This window comes from Drosophila busckii, chromosome 3R, assembly GCF_011750605.1.
Source record: "Drosophila busckii strain San Diego stock center, stock number 13000-0081.31 chromosome 3R, ASM1175060v1, whole genome shotgun sequence".
Classification (NCBI taxonomy): domain Eukaryota; kingdom Metazoa; phylum Arthropoda; class Insecta; order Diptera; family Drosophilidae; genus Drosophila; species Drosophila busckii.
The window spans coordinates 20,047,041-20,063,683 of record NC_046607.1 but is presented as its reverse complement, the minus strand read 5'-3'; the positions used below and the strand labels follow the sequence as shown (position 1 = coordinate 20,063,683).

Here is a 16,643-nt window from a genome sequence, read left to right as displayed (position 1 = left end):
CCGGCTTTTGTTTTCAATGCACTTGTTCATTTAAATGGCAAGCAGCTGTTTTGAATAACTAAAAGTTACATTTAAAATAAACTTATGAGTGCTTGCTTTTATTATAAATGAAACTGTAAATTAAATTCACGTTGTTGATATAAATATCTTATTTAATTTACGTTTGTTAAGCATCAGCATTTTATTAGCTCGGACGATATCAGCATTAATATTTGTTAAGCAAGTTAAGTTTAAGCTTCAGGCTTGTGTTAAACAATGCAAAAAGTGGAATAATTATTTAAAGTATATTTTTTTTCCGCAAGAAAGTCAGATAACGCAACTTATATTTAAGAAATAAATAAATAAAGAAAACCCCTCCTAAAAGCTCATACGTTTTATTCGACATGCTATATTGCTGCTTAATCAAAATGTCGTCATCATTCTGAGCACATTCCATTTGCATATCCAATCGGTATAAATGATTCATCATGCATTTAACTCCTACAAAAGCAAACAACAAATAAATTTAGTCAAAATACTTGGCATATTTGCGGATTGCTTTTGGCAATGCCTTTTTAATGCGCCCCGTTGCCGAATGCGGCGCGCCTCTCTTTGTGCCACAAGTCAGATACAAATGTAAACAGAATGACACTTGAGTGAGCGAAACAGATGATGTTGACAGCGGAATGACCTTCTCAATATGGTTAGGAGATCTTGTTAATTTTAGATAAATTAATCAAGATCAGCTGTGTTACAGCTTGGTACAGTTTAATGATCCTAAACCTTCGCCGCAGGCCACAAGGGAGAGCTACTGTGGTTTGTCCATTTAAAGCAGAGACGTCTGGCCTTAAAGCCGGCCTCCCTTATATGGTAATAAATTGATGCAGTGCAACTCAAATAAGGCGGCAAGCAGTAAGTGGCAATGAGCTGAAAGCCAAAACGTGAGGCGCCACTTGCCTCGTCTAGTTTTCTCGTTTTCCTCGCAACGGCTAAGGCATGATTCAGCGCACGTAATGAAATGCTAAATAAATTTTCACTTCCATTTTAATTAATTTTAATTTATTTGCTACTAAAAGCAACAACACCCAAAACACACACACACACACACATACAGTGCCCAAAAGAAAATTGGCTGCGTTCGCTAAAAATAAATTGACAAAATATGTTGTTTTTATGAAAAATAAAAAGAAGGTAATGCAAACCACATGTCCTCCATTGGTTTAAATATAGTATACACGCCTTTACATTGCAATGGAAAATAGTGTGTGAAATTATGCATAGAAAATGCCTTGTGTGTGGGCGACAGGTGAGCAAAGTACACCTGACGCTGAGGCTGAGACTGAGCGAGATGCCATAGTTACCAAAAACTCACTTTGCGCGCCGCCATTTTGCTGAGAGTTTGTTTGCTAATACTATATTTTTAATACTGATCACAAGCGGTGTTAACAATTACACAATGGCACTAAAAACAATGCAATTATTTATTGCAAAATGATGCGCGCGTTGCTTAAGCTCTTCACGTTTGATTTGTTCAATGGGCTACTGCTTGACTTTGGGTTTCTCGAGAGGCACAAAACTGTTTGTTTGTCACCGTGTCGCGTCGTTGTAATCTTTAATGTTCTGGTCGCGGCAATTTCTCAGTTCGACTGAGTTGTGTTCGCCTCCTTGCTCAATGTTTTTATGCGAGCCCCGCAAAGCACAAAATTTCTTTATTATTATTTTTCAACATTTTTACAGTCGAGTCTATTTGCATAGATACAGTAGTTGGCCAAATGCTCGGTTTATGAGCTTAGGTAAATATTTTATTTTACGGCCCATTTGCAGCTTTAGAGCAAATCTAAAATTAAAAATTTTACGAGCCAAAATATTAATTTAAAATTATTTAAAAAAAAACTATATATCAAACTTTCAAAGAGCGTGAAAATATTGTGAAATTTTGTTTTTATGAAGCGAATAAATTTTCTTTAATTTCTGGCACGTTTTTGAATTTTATAATAATCAAATTTTAAAGTCTTTTCAAAGTTAATAAAGCAGCTCTATTTGAGTGCCCATCACTGTTCAATATATAAATTCTTCAATATTTATTTTGCTGCATGTTTTGTGTTGTGTTTTGTTATTGCTGGTGACGTTTGCATTGCAGTCGCCGCCGACGTCGACTGCACTCTTGACTCTCAGCAACGACGCCACATTTGGCAGCGCCAGTTTATGATATTCTTACGCTCCCCCCAACTAACGACACTATACAGAGATTTTTGTGAGCAGCTGATTTTGTTGTTCTTTTATTTATAGCACACTCAATGTTGTTGCTGTTGCTGTTGCAAATACAATTGAAAGCGGCTATGCTTCATTTGTGGTCAATAGCAAACGTTTGCCAAGTTTCTATTGTCAGGTTTCGTCAGTCGCGTGACTCATTAAAGAATTGTTAAATAAATGCATAAAAAATGTTTAAATTATGATTTAAATTTTTTGCATGCTCGGCGGCGTGTTATGTCTTAGGCCATGACTAAGATATTCTTGGCGGTACCAATAAACTAATAAATTGCTGTTGTTTATATGCGTGAGTTCAAAAGCTTTGACAATGTTTGTTTAAATAATGCTATTTGTTAGTTAAAAGCAGCGCGCTTGGATATTATCAGCAAAGCTGTTTTTGTTTTATCAAAATTGCCATTTGTTTATTGCTAATTAGCGCGCACAAATCATATAAACTAAAGTTCAGTGGGCTCAAGTACAAGCGTATTTCGATTTATTTTTATTTCATTTTCCGTTTAAATAAATATTGTGTGGAAAATCTTCATGTTGGCAACAGTTGCTGCTGCTGCTGCTTGTGTGCTTGTTTAAACTTATTTTATTTGTATTAGTTTTAATAATTTATGATACAGTTTAACGATTGTTAAGTTTTGTTCACAGCAGCTGCTGATGTTGCGCATACGCCGCGTTGACAATTTGTGCACGTGCAAAGGCAACGCACTACTTTATACACTGTTGAGCTGTTTCGTAATAAATTTTATAAATATTTTGATTTTACACTCAAACACATTACAACACTTGCTTGTTTGCTTGCCTGCTTGCCAAGCAGGTGTAACGAAAAGTTTCTAAATTAGGCCAATTAGAAACTAAAACATCTGGCACACAATTCACGCAAGTTGAATCAATTTTTACTCCAGCCAAGGCGCACTTAGTGGCACGTTGATGGAAAAATAAGAGCAACAAAAATGCCCAAGACTTGAAAAAAATTCAAAGAAATGAAATATTTGCTTTTTTCACATTCGTCTGCTTGCATAAAATCCACAAATACACTCGTCTCGGGCCGTATATATATATTTATGGCGTATTATTCATCGCAGTTTTGCGAGTGCGTGTTCTCTAGAGATTTTGTCGCGCAATTTGTCTGAAAATGGAAAATTCGCTGCACATACTTGAGCATTATTTGAGGAAATACTTTGTTTTATGCACAGATTGAGTAATTATGTCACTTTGAGTTGAATATTAAGCTATGCGCGCTATATTGCGTATACGTCGCGTATGCTGTGCGAACGCAGCTGCTGGGCACACAAAACACCGCACACTTCGAAGTCAATGCAGCAACTGAAAAATATTTTCGAAAATCTGCCTGCCCAAGCATCCCACACATGCCAAAGTGAGAGCAAACGCCTTGGACTTGTTTTCAAAGACACGGAGAGAGCTACGGCAAATATTTTCGAACATACATACATATATGTTTTTCAGCATTTTCCATGTGACTGACATGTTTGCTATGTGACAGCGCAGCGCTGACTAGTCAGTGCTTAGTCTGGGAACTACCTGTCTTTAATTAGAGCAGCGGTCTTCGACACGTGTCCGCAGCTAAAAGACATTGACATAAATCAAAATGTCAGGCACAAAGTGAGTCAGTGCGCGTCATATGCGTAAAACAAAGAATTTGCTATATATATTTTATATATTTTATAATTTTAGTTAATAATTTGCTGCCGCACTTGCGCACATTTGTTGTTGCCGCTGCGCACTTGTCTAATCCAATCTCTGTAGTAGCGCACATTCATGAATATGTCCGGCACACCCTGTGCACAGGGCACCAAAAAGTTGAGTATGCCCACAAGCTTACCCTGATAAACTAAAGGGCCGCCTGTATCGCCGTGACAAGCGCCAATGTTGAGTTCTCGAAAGACGCAAAGCTGATTCACGCCCAGCTGCACATCTGGATAGTCAGACAAACGCTCAGCGCACTGCTGCAAGTCTATGTGTGTCTGCTGCATGAGTTGCAGCAATGTTGGATACGTGCCACTTGCAGATTGTCTGCCCCAGCCGCTGAAAATCAAATCCTTGCTGCCCGCAGGCCAAGACTCCTGAGCAAGCGGCACTGCCTGCGTCAGTTCGTTGTAGACAATGCTTTGATTCAGCTGCAGCAGCGCTATATCATTTTGATATTTGGGCTGGTCGTAGTAGGGATGCACATATATAGCTGCCACTTGTTGCACAGCGCCTGGCTCCGTATAGCGCAGACTGCCTACTGCTACTTGTAGTCGATCTTCTGGCCAGCCGGCAACGCAGTGTGCAGCCGTTAATATCCAAGTCTCAGCTATGATAGCGCCGCCACACAAATGACTGCCCGTCAAAGTTTGCAGCGATGCCTGATAGGGCGTTTCACCTGCCGCTGCATTCTGACCGCCAACAATGGCCAACACTATTTCACCTTGCGCCAGGCACAAAGCAGCCAAAAGCCAAACACTTGGCAGCAACATTTGGCAGCAAACTGTTGACTTGAAAGTGTAGACTAAAAGTTTTATAATGTTGTGACTGCCTAACGCACTTTTATCAGCGTAATAAAGCATACGCCATGTTGGTCATATAGCTTATCAATTTGCTTTTGTATGCTCAGCATTTCTATTTGTATTTAGTTAACGCTAGTTAGTCGCTGCTGCAACATGCAACTTTTCTACTTGCTGCTGCTGCTGGGCAGCTGCTTGGCCAAGCGACAGGATCGTGGACATTTTGATAATCGCATTGTAGGTGGCGAAACTGCTGAAGTGGGCTTTGCGCCTTATCAGGTCTCGCTGCAGTATGAGCTGGCTGCACATAACTGTGGTGGCGCTATACTAAATGCTCAGTGGATTATTACTGCAGCACATTGTGTAGCGCACTTTCCACCGGAGCGTGTTATTGTTATAGTTGGCACTAATCAGTACGAGCAGCCAGGCGCAGTGCATCATACAGCTCAAATCTTTGTGCATGGCTCATACGACAAGCCCGATATGCATAATGATATAGCGCTGCTCAAACTGCAGCAGAACATCACCTTCAATGCCTTGACGCAACCCATTGACTTGCCTGTTGCGCCGCTGCAGGAGCCAGCAGAGATTGTCCTGACGGGTTGGGGTGCGCGTGAGCCAAACGGCGAGTCCATCAAGCAGCTGCAAAAGCTGAGCATGCGCTTTGTTAACTTAGCTGACTGCATGGATATATTTAATCATACCAAAAGCTTGGGCGTAGGACACATCTGCACTTATTCCAAGGAGGGCGCTGGTGGCTGTCATGGGGATTCGGGTGGTCCGCTAGTGAGTAATGGACGGCTGGTTGGTCTGGTCAACTGGGGATATCCTTGCGCCAAAGGTCTGCCGGATGTGCAGGCCAATGTTTATTATTTTCTGGACTGGATACGCAGAACGATGAGCGGCAATAGCAAGTGTGGCAATTAAATAAAGTTTTCGAAAATAAAAAAAACAAAGTACAAAGCATTTTTCATAACAAATATTATTAAACTTTCATTTGTATGCATTTCGATTGTGTCTCATACAATTAAGCAAAACAATTCTAAATAAAATATTGATATAAAATGTTCTTTTCTTTTGGGTAGAACTGCTAACTTAAACTCTCAATAGCTTTGTCTTCAATATTAAGCATAAAATAAAATTTTAATAAATAAAGTAAATTTCAACAATGTTCTAATTTTATTTTAAATATTTATTTCGTTTTTTACGCCCAAGGATAATTGCTGGCATAGCAGTGACAGCTCTTGCAGCTATTATCATCCTGAGCCATAGTACGTCGTATCCAATCGCGATAGAAGTATACACTAGCATAGCTGTCTGGATAGCCAATGGCGCAAGGATAACCCCAATTGACCAGTCCGTACAAATAGCCATTGGCCGCCACTGGACCGCCAGAATCGCCATGACATGCGCCTTGTCCTTCATCCGTCAGCGTGCAGATGTGTCCAACTCCATTGCTTTCATCACCTTCCATTATTTCCTGACAAGTTTGATAGTCAACGTATGTAAGCGATGCCTGTTGCAGCTGATCGGGCGTCTCACCGCCATAAGAGGTGGAGCCCCAGCCGGTTAGCAGCAACTTGCTGCCATTGACCAAAGGCTCATCCGGCAAGGCAATGGGCTGAGTGTACTCATTAAATTTAATTGTATCGTTCAGCATTATTAACGCTATATCGTTGTTATAATCTGGTGAGTTATAGTTGCAGTGTACCCAATACTCCTCCACAAAGTAAATAGCCGCACGCTTAGCCCACTCCAGCGTGCCCGTAATGATGCGTAAATAGGGAGGATTGTATCCATACACACAATGCGCTGCAGTCAGCACCCATTTATCGCCAATTATAGCGCCACCACACATATGATCACCAAACATGCCCTGCATCGACACTTGATAGGGCGCCTGGCCCGGCTCTGCGTCCATGCCGTTCACCACACGATTGCCATATAGTTTGTGTATCCTGGCCAGCTGCTCCAACTTCTCAGCACTGGGCTTCGCTAAACGTTTGGCATTTGTTAAATTAAGCAGCAGCAGCAGCAAAACTGCCACAAAACTCAAGCGCAGCACCCACATGTTGAAGCTTCAATCTGTACGCGCGCATTAAGCAGTCCCTATATATGTGATTTGCTTTTATACTCAGGGTTATTGGCAAAGCAGTAAGTGATTTAGTATTTGTTTTTATCTAAACTTGTATCGACAGTCATAAAGATTTTGATTAGAATTTTGTAGCACCAATTAATATCTACAAGCTAATAAAAACGACAGAGTTCGATAAATGTGTATGGTTTATATGCTTTAGGGAATAGCAACAATTAAAATTGTTATTATTTTAATATAATATAGCTTATTTTAAATAATTTAAACTATAAGCCACAAAAGTTAAAAATTACAGTGCATACTTTTGTGCGAAAGCGAAGGCTGCTGGATGGTGTCCAGGCTAACACAAGCCCTAACATGTGTCTAGGCTAAATTTGAATTTCAAGCATCAAAATTACATTTTGCAATGCTAAAAAAGTAATAATAAAATATTTTATATATCCAAGCATACGCTATCTTAAACAAAATTCTAACAACTCTATATTTATTTTATCTAGTTATAAATTAGCTGCAAATATAAAGCGCTCATAAAGCTAAAACATAGTCATGGTCTAATGGACTTTACTTTGCATTGTTAATAAATAAACAGTAAAGCAGTTAAACAATTGCAGTTGCTTTTTTATATTTTTATAGTTTTATTGTAACATTTAATTAACGCGCTGCTTGCAGCCAGACATGGTGCGGCGTATCCAGTCTTGGTAGTAAACAGTATTGGCGTGCATATCTGGTTTGCCCACAGCGCAGGCAGCGCCCCAATTTACGACGCCCACGATCTTGCCTTGCCAGGTAACTGGACCACCAGAGTCGCCGTTACAAGCGCCCTCACCACGCTTAGTAAACGTGCAAAGATGACCAATATCCACTTCATCATCGTCATCTGCCCAAGCTGCTAGGCACTTCTCATGCGCCAAGACATTTAGATTCAGCGTTTGCAAACGTTCCATAACAGGCAAATTGAGTCCAGGTGCACCCCAGCCGGTTAGCGTTACAATGGCGCCATCTGGCGGCTGTTCAGAGCCCAATTCTATAGCGCGGGTGCGCTCATTAAAGATTATGGAATCATTCAGCTGCAGCAGGCCTATATCATTGGCATACTCTTGAGGTATATCATATAGCTTATGAATCAGCGCCTGCTTTACATGCAACACCTGGCCCGGCTGCAGTCGCTCATTGGTGCCCACGATGATGCGCAGCTCCTCCACTGGAAAATCATTGGCACAATGGCCGGCGGTAAGTATCCAGCGATCGGCAATGATGGCGCCACCACAGAAATGCGTTTGCCAGCTCGTTTGTATGGATACCTGATAAGGTGCCGCGCCCTCTGCTGCCTCCTGGCCACCCACAATGCGTTGCTCAAACTGTTTATGGGGCAAACGCTTGGCCAGCGTGACGTCAATGGAGTTTCCCAGCAGCAGCAGCAAGAGCAGTGCACAAAGGCAAAAATACGCATTGCGTTTCCCACACATGATTCGGTTTAGAGCTGCAATTAATAACTATAGCTATAAGAATTTGTTCTATAGCTCGACGCAGCTATGAAGCTTTTTTTTATATTGGGGGGAATTTTATCGCTTGACCAAAGCTTTGGCTACAAAATATTTATGAAGACGGCAAAATGTGCATTAATTGGAGGCATCATAAATTACAGTAGTGGGCATAAGTATGCAGCTATATGCCAAGAAATATGAACATTAAATTTTGAGAAAATATTTAATACACTAGTTACATTAATATTTGCTTGATTATTCTCAATTTATTGCTTAGCACTTGAGATTGTTATAACTGTTTTTGTCAGCATACTTATGTCTGCCAGTGTCTGCTACATAACTTTTCCTTAGGCAAATCTCAGTGGTTAAAACTTATCGTAACAAGTTCGCTGATTAGCGCTGTTCCCAATGTGGGTAATGCCAGGCTAATTTAGTTTAGTGAATTTAGTTTCAATTGCGTCGCAATACAATGAGAACATTGCTAAGTCTTCTGCTCACGCTCTGCCTGCTGCAGCTGCTCGCGGTTACGCACAGCGTCGATGGACTACGATCTGCGTCAGCGTCAACGCTGGCAGCGCTGCCGCAGCAGCAGAGCTTCAGTGCACGCATTGTGGGCGGCAATGAGGCAGCTCTGGGCGATTGGCCTGGCATTGTAAGCATACAAAATCGATTTGGCTTTCCCTTCTGCAGTGGCAGCATCATCGACGATCGTTGGGTACTCACAGCAGGCAGCTGTTTGTCCGGACTGCGTGCACCGAATTTGCTGCTGCTGGCGGGCACTACAGCCAGCTGGAACCTCAGCGCTGTGGGCTACTATGCGGACAAGATCTACGTGCATTGCAACTACGATAAGCCGCTTTATCACAATGACATAGCACTCATACACTTGACTACTGACGTGGAGTACAATGATTACATCAAGAAGCTGCCACTGGCTGCGCTGGATGAACTGCAGCTGCAGGAGCCGCTAAACTTTGCTGGCTGGGGCGCTGTTGAAGAAGAAGGCAGCATATCGGTACCATTAATGCAGGCAAGCGGCAGCTACTTGGACGTGCCTGCATGTCGTCGCGCTCTAGGCAACACTGAGAATGTGGACGAGGGTCATGTGTGCGTGCAGCTGCCGCAGGGACAAGGCATGTGCTACAGCGATGCGGGTGCTCCGCTTATCAATGCTCAAGGTCAGCTGGTGGGCATTGGAAACTGGGGCGTGCCCTGCGGCCGAGGCTTTCCAGACGTCTATAGCCGCGTTGCCTTTTATCACGACTGGATACGCAGCACCATTAACGGCTATGCCTTGGGTTAAACAGCTGAAATTATTTGCTTTATAGACTTTTGATTTGTTTATGCTGCAATAAATATTGAACGATTTGTTTTATCTAAACTCGAGTACATTTGCTTTTTAATTTGATTGTTATTGCTTTATGGCCGCTCATTAATATCCAAAGTTGTGGTCTAGCTGCTTGGCCTTAACTGCAGCGCCAAGTTAGTTTGATTCCAACTGTGCGCGTAAAATGTCTCAACGTCTGGGCGTGTTGCTCTGCCTATTGCTGGCTTTGCTGTCCTGCGCGCAGGCTCAAGAGCAGCGCAGATTTGATCCTCTGCCCGCAGCAAAGTTCAAGGCCAGCAGTCGCATTATAGGCGGCAATGAAATTCCTGTGGGCAAAGCTCCTTACATGGTTTCCATACAAAATTATTTTGGGTATAGACAATATTAGTAATTAATATTAATTTACAAACGCAAATTATTGAAACGACAAAATATATTTAAATCATAAATTGGTTTTTAGTTTATTTTGTTTACAAATTGAACAAGCAAAGCTAATTAAATTATTCTAAAATTATCTGTAGCTGCTGGCAAGTTTAACAATTTGTGTTTCAATATTTTATAAATACCAGTTAATAGTGATAAAAAGTTTATGTAGCTGAACTTTAATGTTAGCATTGTAGATTAGATTATAATTGTAAGTTTGCTTACTACGATGAATCATTTAATCAACTTTATATCTTTTTCTCTTGCAGCAATCACATTTGCGGCGGAGCCATTATACATGATCAATATATACTTACTGCCGCCAGCTGCATGGGCGGTCTGCGCAAGCGCGACATGAAGGTGGTGATGAGCACCAATGACTGGGCAGGACCTGCTTGGCAGTATAAAGTAGAGGAGATCATAATGCACTGCAAGTTCGATCAGCCTTTGTATCATAATGACATTGCGCTGCTTAAGCTCGAAACGCTGGTGGCCTACGATGACGTCACACAGAATATAACACTAGCTGCTCTAAATACGCTGAAGGAGGGCGAGAAACTCACCTTGACGGGCTGGGGCATAGAGGAGGACGATGGCGACTATGTTTACAATTTGAAGCAACTGCAGCTCGCCTATGTGAACAATGCGCATTGCAATGCAACTTATCAAGGAACGGAGAGCTTGGATGTGGGACACTTGTGTGCTGTGGGCAAGCAGGGAACTGGCGCCTGCATGGGAGATCAGGGTGGACCACTGATAAATGAAGCTGGCGAGCTGGTGGGCATTGTCAACTTTGGCGTGCCCTGTGCGCGTGGCTTTCCCGATGTCTTCGCGCGTGTGAGTTTCTACTACGATTGGATTTTAGCCACAATCAATGGCTGTGCTATAGAATAAAGTGCCAGACGTCTGGCTGATCTGTTATCATAAAATAAACGAAAATAAATTAAAGCTTTGCAATTGTTTGGCTGTCTGCTGTTCAAAGTGCGCTAAACATGGCGTATGAGTAATTTGTTGACTGCTGCTCAGTGGACTTATTCACTTTAGACAAATTCACTTTTATAGCGTATTGGCTATGGTAATGTCTTTATCAAGTTATAGCGAAATACGTAACGTTATCGAAACCGCGAGGCGCGTCGTATTCAAAGCCTTGATAAGCGCAATTCGCACTATAAAAGCAAAAGCAGCGCTAAGAATTTCAACAATTCAAAAACGAAAGTCACTGCGACGTGTACTAAGCATTAAATAAAAAAAAAACATGAAGTTTCTAACACTTTTAATATGCACACTAATTGTAGCGCAAAGTGCAGCACGTGAAATTGATTTAGTGCAAAAATTGCGTGCAAAACTTCATCAGCAAGCGGCGCAGCAGCCGGAAACGCGCGTTGTGGGCGGCGCGGATGCAGCAGCGGGCGGTGCACCCTACCAGGTGTCCATTATGAACACCTTTGACGAACATGTCTGCGGCGGCAGCATCATTGCTAACGAATGGATATTGACTGCAGCTCACTGCCTGGAGTGGCCCACAAAGTATCTGCTAATTGTGACTGGCAGCAATGATTACACCAAGCCTGGCGCGGTGTACGAGGTGGACTACGCCAAGATACATTGTCAGCATAATAAGCCAATGTATCATAATGATGTAGCACTCATACACACTAAAACGCCGATTGTTTATAATGCGCGCACTCAGCCCATTCAGTTGGCTACGCAGAATAAAATGCAGACAGGCGACAAGCTCAAGCTTACAGGCTGGGGCGCCATCAAGGCTTGGGGACGTCATGTCACGCAGTTGCAGGAGATTGAGCTAAAGTATTTGGCGCACAGCAGCTGCGCGTCCAAGGTGCGCAATTCCGACTGGCTGGGTGATGGACACATTTGCACGCTCACCAAAGAAGGCGAGGGCTCTTGCAATGGAGATTCAGGTGGTCCGCTGGTGGATGCAAATCAAACGCTTGTGGGTGTTGTCAACTGGGGCGAAGCCTGCGCCTTGGGTGTTCCAGATGTCTTTGCTTCTGTTGCATATTATCGTGATTGGATAACAAAGATGATGACACCACAGGGTGTTGCCTGTTAACTGACTCGCTAGATAAGTCAGCAAGCCAGCGCGAACAAACAAAAGCACAAACAACAAAAGCCACACCGAACAATTTATAATTATATCTACTTATACTATATATAGACCGTATACTTTTTATCGTTTAATTTATGAACTCTAATAATAAATACAAGCTGCCTGCACATTAATAAACTGTTTATGTTTTTATTTGTTTGTTTTTGGATACAAAGTCTTCAGTAGTTGGTTGCAAAAATTTATCAGTAAGTAGCCTTGCTTGGGAATTGGCAAATATCAAAAAGCTTCGGGAGCTTTAACTTTGTATTCAGCTGGAACTCAGTGAAAATAGCTCCAACTGCATTAGCAGCTGATCTGTGGGTCCAGCGGATTTCGTTACCATATTAAACTAAAGGCAGCTGTTAGTTTAAAGTTTACTCATTGCTACAAATTTTCCACTTAAACCGAACTGATAGCGTAGCTTTTGACATAAATCCAAAAATTCACACAGCTGATAGCTTTACTATGAAAACTAGCGTATCTTTCGCTTTGCTAGGCGATTAATTAAACAGCTGAGTCATATATAAAATTAGCAAGCATTTCCTAGCTAGTTGGCCAACTGTTCTTTGATTTGTTGAAGGGCACTTTAGCTTATTTGTTTTTAAATGCCGCCCAGTTATCAGTCAGCTCTCCACATGGAGTATCTATCAGTGCTACCCCACAAGCAGATAAAGCAAATTTGCGTGACAGGCATGGCAAACAAACCAAACTCAATGGCATAAAAAGCCACAAGAATGCCAAGTGGCAAGCACAGCTCAAAATGCTGGCATTGGCGTTAAGTTTAGCTTTAGTTGCTACTGCTGCTGGCGTGGAGCAGCAGCCGCTTTATCCACCGCAGCACACTACACAGCGCATTGTGGGCGGCGAGGATGCCAGCGAGGGCATGGCGCCGTATCAAATCTCATTGCAGGGCGCCAAGAGTGGTCTCCACTCTTGCGGTGGTGCCATCATAGCTGAGCAATGGCTGCTTACAGCTGCGCATTGCATACACGGCAAGTCGCCAAGCGCCTTTCGTGTGCTCACAGGCACACAGGACCTACAGCAGAACGTCTCCAAGTACTACTATGTGGACAGAATACTGGAGCACTGCGACTATGAGCCGCGTCGCTATCGCAATGACATTGCGCTGCTGCATCTCAATGAGTCCATTGTCTTTAACAATGCCACACAGCCCGTGGAGTTGAGTCATACGCCGCTTGCAGCTGGAGATTGGCTGCTGCTCACAGGCTGGGGCACGCTCTCCTTGGGCGGTGAAGTGCCCGCCAAGCTGCAGAAGCTGCAGGTGGAGTATGTGCCCTTTGAGCAGTGCCGGGAAGCGCATGCGAACAGCAGCAATGTGGACATTGGACATGTTTGCACCTACAATGATAAAGGGCGTGGCGCTTGTCATGGAGATTCTGGTGGTCCGCTGGTGCATGACGGGAAGCTGGTTGCTTTGGTTAATTGGGGCATGCCCTGCGCCAAGGGCAAACCAGATGCTAGTGCAAGCATAGCCTATTATCATGACTTTATACGCACACACATGAGTTTGTTTGAAACGGATAATGATGAAGTGGAGGATTTGCTGAAGGACAAAATGGCAGACAATGGCAAGGCGCATTGCCATTGAGAGCAAAGCTTGAAAGGCTTTCTCATCAAATAGAAAAACTTAATATAATACATATATGATGATTTTAGCATAAGTAAAACTTGCGGATTACTCTACTTAAATTGTTTTAAGCATTTGCGTACAATAAATAAATAAATTAAAAGTTTAGAAGCAAACACGTTTACTTAGTGCAAGCCAAGCTATGAAGGCTAATCCAAACAAACTCACACTGTTAAATCAAATCGGATTGGACTGTTTTGTCCAATATTTAGTTGCTTTGAAGCATGCCTAGTTATACTCGCGAATGCTCTTAATGTTCTCAATACAATTTGTCCGTTTAAAGAAGCAAGCAAATTGCTGTATGTCCAATCAATAATAATCTCTAAGCCAACTGCAACGAATTAAAATTTGCAGGCAGCATTAGTTGCATTAACTTATAGCAATAAATAGCTATAGCCTTCAGTTTACATTTAGTTCTAAAGCAGCGACAATTACAAATGGCACTGAATATCATACTCGCTTTTCTTTGCCTATTAAGCGTAACGTGGGCGGATTCTGATCAAGATTTCAAAGCTGGTGATAAATTGGCAGATCTCAGTTCAACGCGCTATCAGGTGGCGATTTACTACCATATAAATAAAACTTCCATGCGTTTTCTATGCAGCGGCGCATTAATTGACAAAAATTGGATAATTACAGCAGCGTCCTGTACCCAAGCTATACCTGCGCCCAAACTAAGATTAGTTATGGGACCGGAAGATTTGGTTTTTGAGCAAAAGGCATTGAATAATACTAAAAACTACTATGATGTGTTTTATAAAGTGGAGCATTTGCTGTTTGATAAAGCAAAGAAGCCGCAGAATATTTGCTTAATACGCACCAAATTGAACATAGAGTTTAATGCGCAAGTGCAGCCGATAGAACGCTACAAATGGGATCACGACATCGAGGGCAGCGTTACCATAACGGATTGGAATTGGCGTGAGTTGGATCGCTCGGTGCAGCGCAAGCTGCGCACGCTAACGCTGGAGACTTTGCCTAGAAAGAAATGCAGGCATTTATTAAAGTCAGACTTTAATTGGGCTTACATGTGTGTGAAAATCCCAGAGGATGATAACTTTTGCGACTTTGAGGCGGGCGCTCCAGTAGTGCAGAACAATAAGCTCGTAGGCATTACTAACTATGGACCCAAGTGCGCCAATGGCGAGCCCTACATTATAACGCTTAGCTATAGCTATGAGGATCTTATACGCACCAAGCTCTTGGGATGCGGCAACGCCTGCCCCACGTTAGACAATTTTTATATACTGGAAGTTGATCTCTAAGCTTGGCGCGGGATTAGTGAACAGAGTTATGATTGCTCATTTTTTATATCGATTGATGAAAATAATAAAGTATGAATAGCAAAGTAATATTATGTTAACAAAGTATATTTTTTTTTTATATAAATATCAACAATTGCAAATAATGTTAACAAGTTATTTAATATGGTTTGAATGAGTATAAACAACAAATGCGAGTTCGTGACTAAAATTAACTAAGTAGCAGTAAAAGCTTTAACAGCGTAGATATTTGTGCGTTTAAAACTGATGAGCGGGCAGATACTGATTGTTGATGGGGCCACCGTTGCCATTGATGTTCTGGTTGATTGGCTGGCTGAGCTGAGCCTGTCCAGACAGCACATCTTGCTGTTGCTGTTGCTGTTGCACATGCTCATCCTCCTCCTCCTCAGGCGCATCCAGCGAGCCAACAACTGAGGTAATGGGCGCCAAACCCTCATCGGTAATGGTGGAGCTGCCACCGAGAGTATCGTACTGCGACTGAATCTGGCGCTGGGCATGCACAGCCTCCTCGGGTGTGCGGTACTTGATGAAGAACACCTCGGGCTTGTTGATGTGCTGTGGTGCATCGGCAATGGCGTCCTGCAGATCAGCAGCGGTGGTCTTCTTGGCGAGCACATAGACGACAGTCTTCTCCTGCTTGAGTGTCTTGGCCAGGTTCAAAGCGGCAGCGCGATTGGTCTGAGCGGGTGTCTTCACAAACAGCACATTGTAGTGATTGCGTGGCTGCTGGGACAACTGAGAGAGCTCATCTTGAATCTCCTCCTCAGACTCCTCGGGAGCGGAGTGAATGAAGAAGTTCTTGGTGACAATGGGCTTCTTGTTGATGCGCTGACGTGGACGAGAGCGACGCTGTTGCTGCTGCAGCAGTGGAGCAAAGTTGATGGGGAAGTTGGCGGGCATGGGGAAGATGTTGCCAGTGCTGCCAGTGTTAACAGTGTTCACAGTGTTGCGTGCTTGGGGAGGCAAGTAGGAGAGTGGCACATTCAGTGGTGGCAGCACTTGAGTGTTGCCCTGCAGCTGCTGCATCTGTTGCTGCTGCTGCAATTGCTGGTTCAACAAATGAGCAATCACATTGGGTTGTTGCTGCTGCTGCTGCTGCAGTGGCTGCATTACGCGATAGTTGTAACCCTGCTGCGTGAGACTTATATCCGCTTGAGCCAACGCCAAGGCGCTCAATACAATTGCCTGTTTGAATAAATTATATAAATTAGTATAATAATCCTTTAGTTAGTCCAGTTGCTGCTGCTGCTGCTGCTGCTGCTAATCCACGTACCACAAATATCTTCATGCTGTTGCTTAGGCTGTTGTTGTTTACTTAGTTAAAGTTGATCTCGCTTGCTGCTTGCTCTGCGCTTGGTTCAAATGCTTGTGATGATGTCTCAAGCGCAGCCACCGCCTTTTATACGTCGCGGCCGCAGGTCAAACGCAACACATTTTACAAAACGGTAACAAATGTTCGAAAACTCAACTCAGACAATAACAAAATGATAGTTACAACAGTCGCTGCGAGTCTCGGCGATCGGCAATA

The 16,643-nt window shown here is 42.8% G+C and overlaps 10 protein-coding genes across 10 annotated transcripts; 6 read left to right on the top strand and 4 right to left on the bottom strand.

The window, feature by feature from the left end:
* Nucleotides 1-3,929: 3,929 nt before the first annotated feature.
* LOC108602497 (chymotrypsin-2) lies at nucleotides 3,930-4,718 on the bottom strand. The gene has a single exon (XM_017990625.1). The coding sequence runs from the start codon at nucleotides 4,716-4,718 to the stop codon at nucleotides 3,930-3,932; it is 789 nt and encodes a 262-aa protein (XP_017846114.1).
* A 175-nt stretch (nucleotides 4,719-4,893) lies between these two features.
* LOC108602386 (chymotrypsin-2) lies at nucleotides 4,894-5,703 on the top strand. The gene has a single exon (XM_017990496.1). It carries the CDS (start codon nucleotides 4,902-4,904, stop codon nucleotides 5,670-5,672), a length of 771 nt encoding a protein of 256 aa, XP_017845985.1. The 5' UTR covers nucleotides 4,894-4,901; the 3' UTR covers nucleotides 5,673-5,703.
* A 198-nt stretch (nucleotides 5,704-5,901) lies between these two features.
* LOC108602189 (chymotrypsin-1) lies at nucleotides 5,902-6,833 on the bottom strand. Its single transcript, XM_017990235.2, has one exon. The coding sequence runs from the start codon at nucleotides 6,814-6,816 to the stop codon at nucleotides 5,950-5,952; it is 867 nt and encodes a 288-aa protein (XP_017845724.1). The 5' UTR covers nucleotides 6,817-6,833; the 3' UTR covers nucleotides 5,902-5,949.
* A 625-nt stretch (nucleotides 6,834-7,458) lies between these two features.
* Nucleotides 7,459-8,324, bottom strand: LOC108604094 (chymotrypsin-1). The gene has a single exon (XM_017993375.1). The coding sequence runs from the start codon at nucleotides 8,304-8,306 to the stop codon at nucleotides 7,488-7,490; it is 819 nt and encodes a 272-aa protein (XP_017848864.1). The 5' UTR covers nucleotides 8,307-8,324; the 3' UTR covers nucleotides 7,459-7,487.
* A 465-nt stretch (nucleotides 8,325-8,789) lies between these two features.
* On the top strand, nucleotides 8,790-9,710 carry LOC108604091 (chymotrypsin-2). Its single transcript, XM_017993373.1, has one exon. It carries the CDS (start codon nucleotides 8,794-8,796, stop codon nucleotides 9,625-9,627), a length of 834 nt encoding a protein of 277 aa, XP_017848862.1. The 5' UTR covers nucleotides 8,790-8,793; the 3' UTR covers nucleotides 9,628-9,710.
* A 114-nt stretch (nucleotides 9,711-9,824) lies between these two features.
* LOC108604095 (chymotrypsin-2) lies at nucleotides 9,825-11,031 on the top strand. The gene is made up of 2 exons (XM_017993376.1): nucleotides 9,825-10,023; nucleotides 10,344-11,031. The coding sequence occupies exons 1-2, from the start codon at nucleotides 9,836-9,838 to the stop codon at nucleotides 10,966-10,968; spliced, it is 813 nt and encodes a 270-aa protein (XP_017848865.1). The 5' UTR covers nucleotides 9,825-9,835; the 3' UTR covers nucleotides 10,969-11,031.
* Nucleotides 11,032-11,287: 256 nt separating this feature from the next.
* LOC108604092 (chymotrypsin-1) lies at nucleotides 11,288-12,322 on the top strand. Its single transcript, XM_017993374.2, has one exon. The coding sequence runs from the start codon at nucleotides 11,330-11,332 to the stop codon at nucleotides 12,146-12,148; it is 819 nt and encodes a 272-aa protein (XP_017848863.1). The 5' UTR covers nucleotides 11,288-11,329; the 3' UTR covers nucleotides 12,149-12,322.
* A 622-nt stretch (nucleotides 12,323-12,944) lies between these two features.
* On the top strand, nucleotides 12,945-13,861 carry LOC108601428 (chymotrypsin-2). The gene has a single exon (XM_017989326.1). It carries the CDS (start codon nucleotides 12,945-12,947, stop codon nucleotides 13,791-13,793), a length of 849 nt encoding a protein of 282 aa, XP_017844815.1. The 3' UTR covers nucleotides 13,794-13,861.
* A 657-nt stretch (nucleotides 13,862-14,518) lies between these two features.
* LOC108601427 (chymotrypsin-2-like) lies at nucleotides 14,519-15,097 on the top strand. Its single transcript, XM_017989325.1, has one exon. The coding sequence runs from the start codon at nucleotides 14,519-14,521 to the stop codon at nucleotides 15,095-15,097; it is 579 nt and encodes a 192-aa protein (XP_017844814.1).
* Nucleotides 15,098-15,352: 255 nt separating this feature from the next.
* LOC108601425 (SWI/SNF chromatin-remodeling complex subunit SNF5) lies at nucleotides 15,353-16,403 on the bottom strand. The gene is made up of 2 exons (XM_017989324.1): nucleotides 16,389-16,403; nucleotides 15,353-16,300 (listed from the first exon to the last, which is right to left on the bottom strand). The coding sequence occupies exons 1-2, from the start codon at nucleotides 16,401-16,403 to the stop codon at nucleotides 15,353-15,355; spliced, it is 963 nt and encodes a 320-aa protein (XP_017844813.1).
* Between the last annotated feature and the right edge of the window lie 240 nt (nucleotides 16,404-16,643).

Coding starts and splice junctions, on each gene's coding strand:
- LOC108604094 (XM_017993375.1), bottom strand. CDS start 8,306: ATGTGTGGGAAACGCAATGCGTATTTTTGCCTTTGTGCACTGCTCTTG.
- LOC108602386 (XM_017990496.1), top strand. CDS start 4,902: ATGCAACTTTTCTACTTGCTGCTGCTGCTGGGCAGCTGCTTGGCCAAG.
- LOC108604092 (XM_017993374.2), top strand. CDS start 11,330: ATGAAGTTTCTAACACTTTTAATATGCACACTAATTGTAGCGCAAAGT.
- LOC108604095 (XM_017993376.1), top strand. CDS start 9,836: ATGTCTCAACGTCTGGGCGTGTTGCTCTGCCTATTGCTGGCTTTGCTG. Junction 10,024..10,343: donor TCCATACAAAATTATTTTGG/GTATAGACAATA, acceptor TTTCTCTTGCAG/CAATCACATTTGCGGCGGAG.
- LOC108601427 (XM_017989325.1), top strand. CDS start 14,519: ATGGGACCGGAAGATTTGGTTTTTGAGCAAAAGGCATTGAATAATACT.
- LOC108602497 (XM_017990625.1), bottom strand. CDS start 4,718: ATGTTGCTGCCAAGTGTTTGGCTTTTGGCTGCTTTGTGCCTGGCGCAA.
- LOC108601428 (XM_017989326.1), top strand. CDS start 12,945: ATGCTGGCATTGGCGTTAAGTTTAGCTTTAGTTGCTACTGCTGCTGGC.
- LOC108602189 (XM_017990235.2), bottom strand. CDS start 6,816: ATGTGGGTGCTGCGCTTGAGTTTTGTGGCAGTTTTGCTGCTGCTGCTG.
- LOC108604091 (XM_017993373.1), top strand. CDS start 8,794: ATGAGAACATTGCTAAGTCTTCTGCTCACGCTCTGCCTGCTGCAGCTG.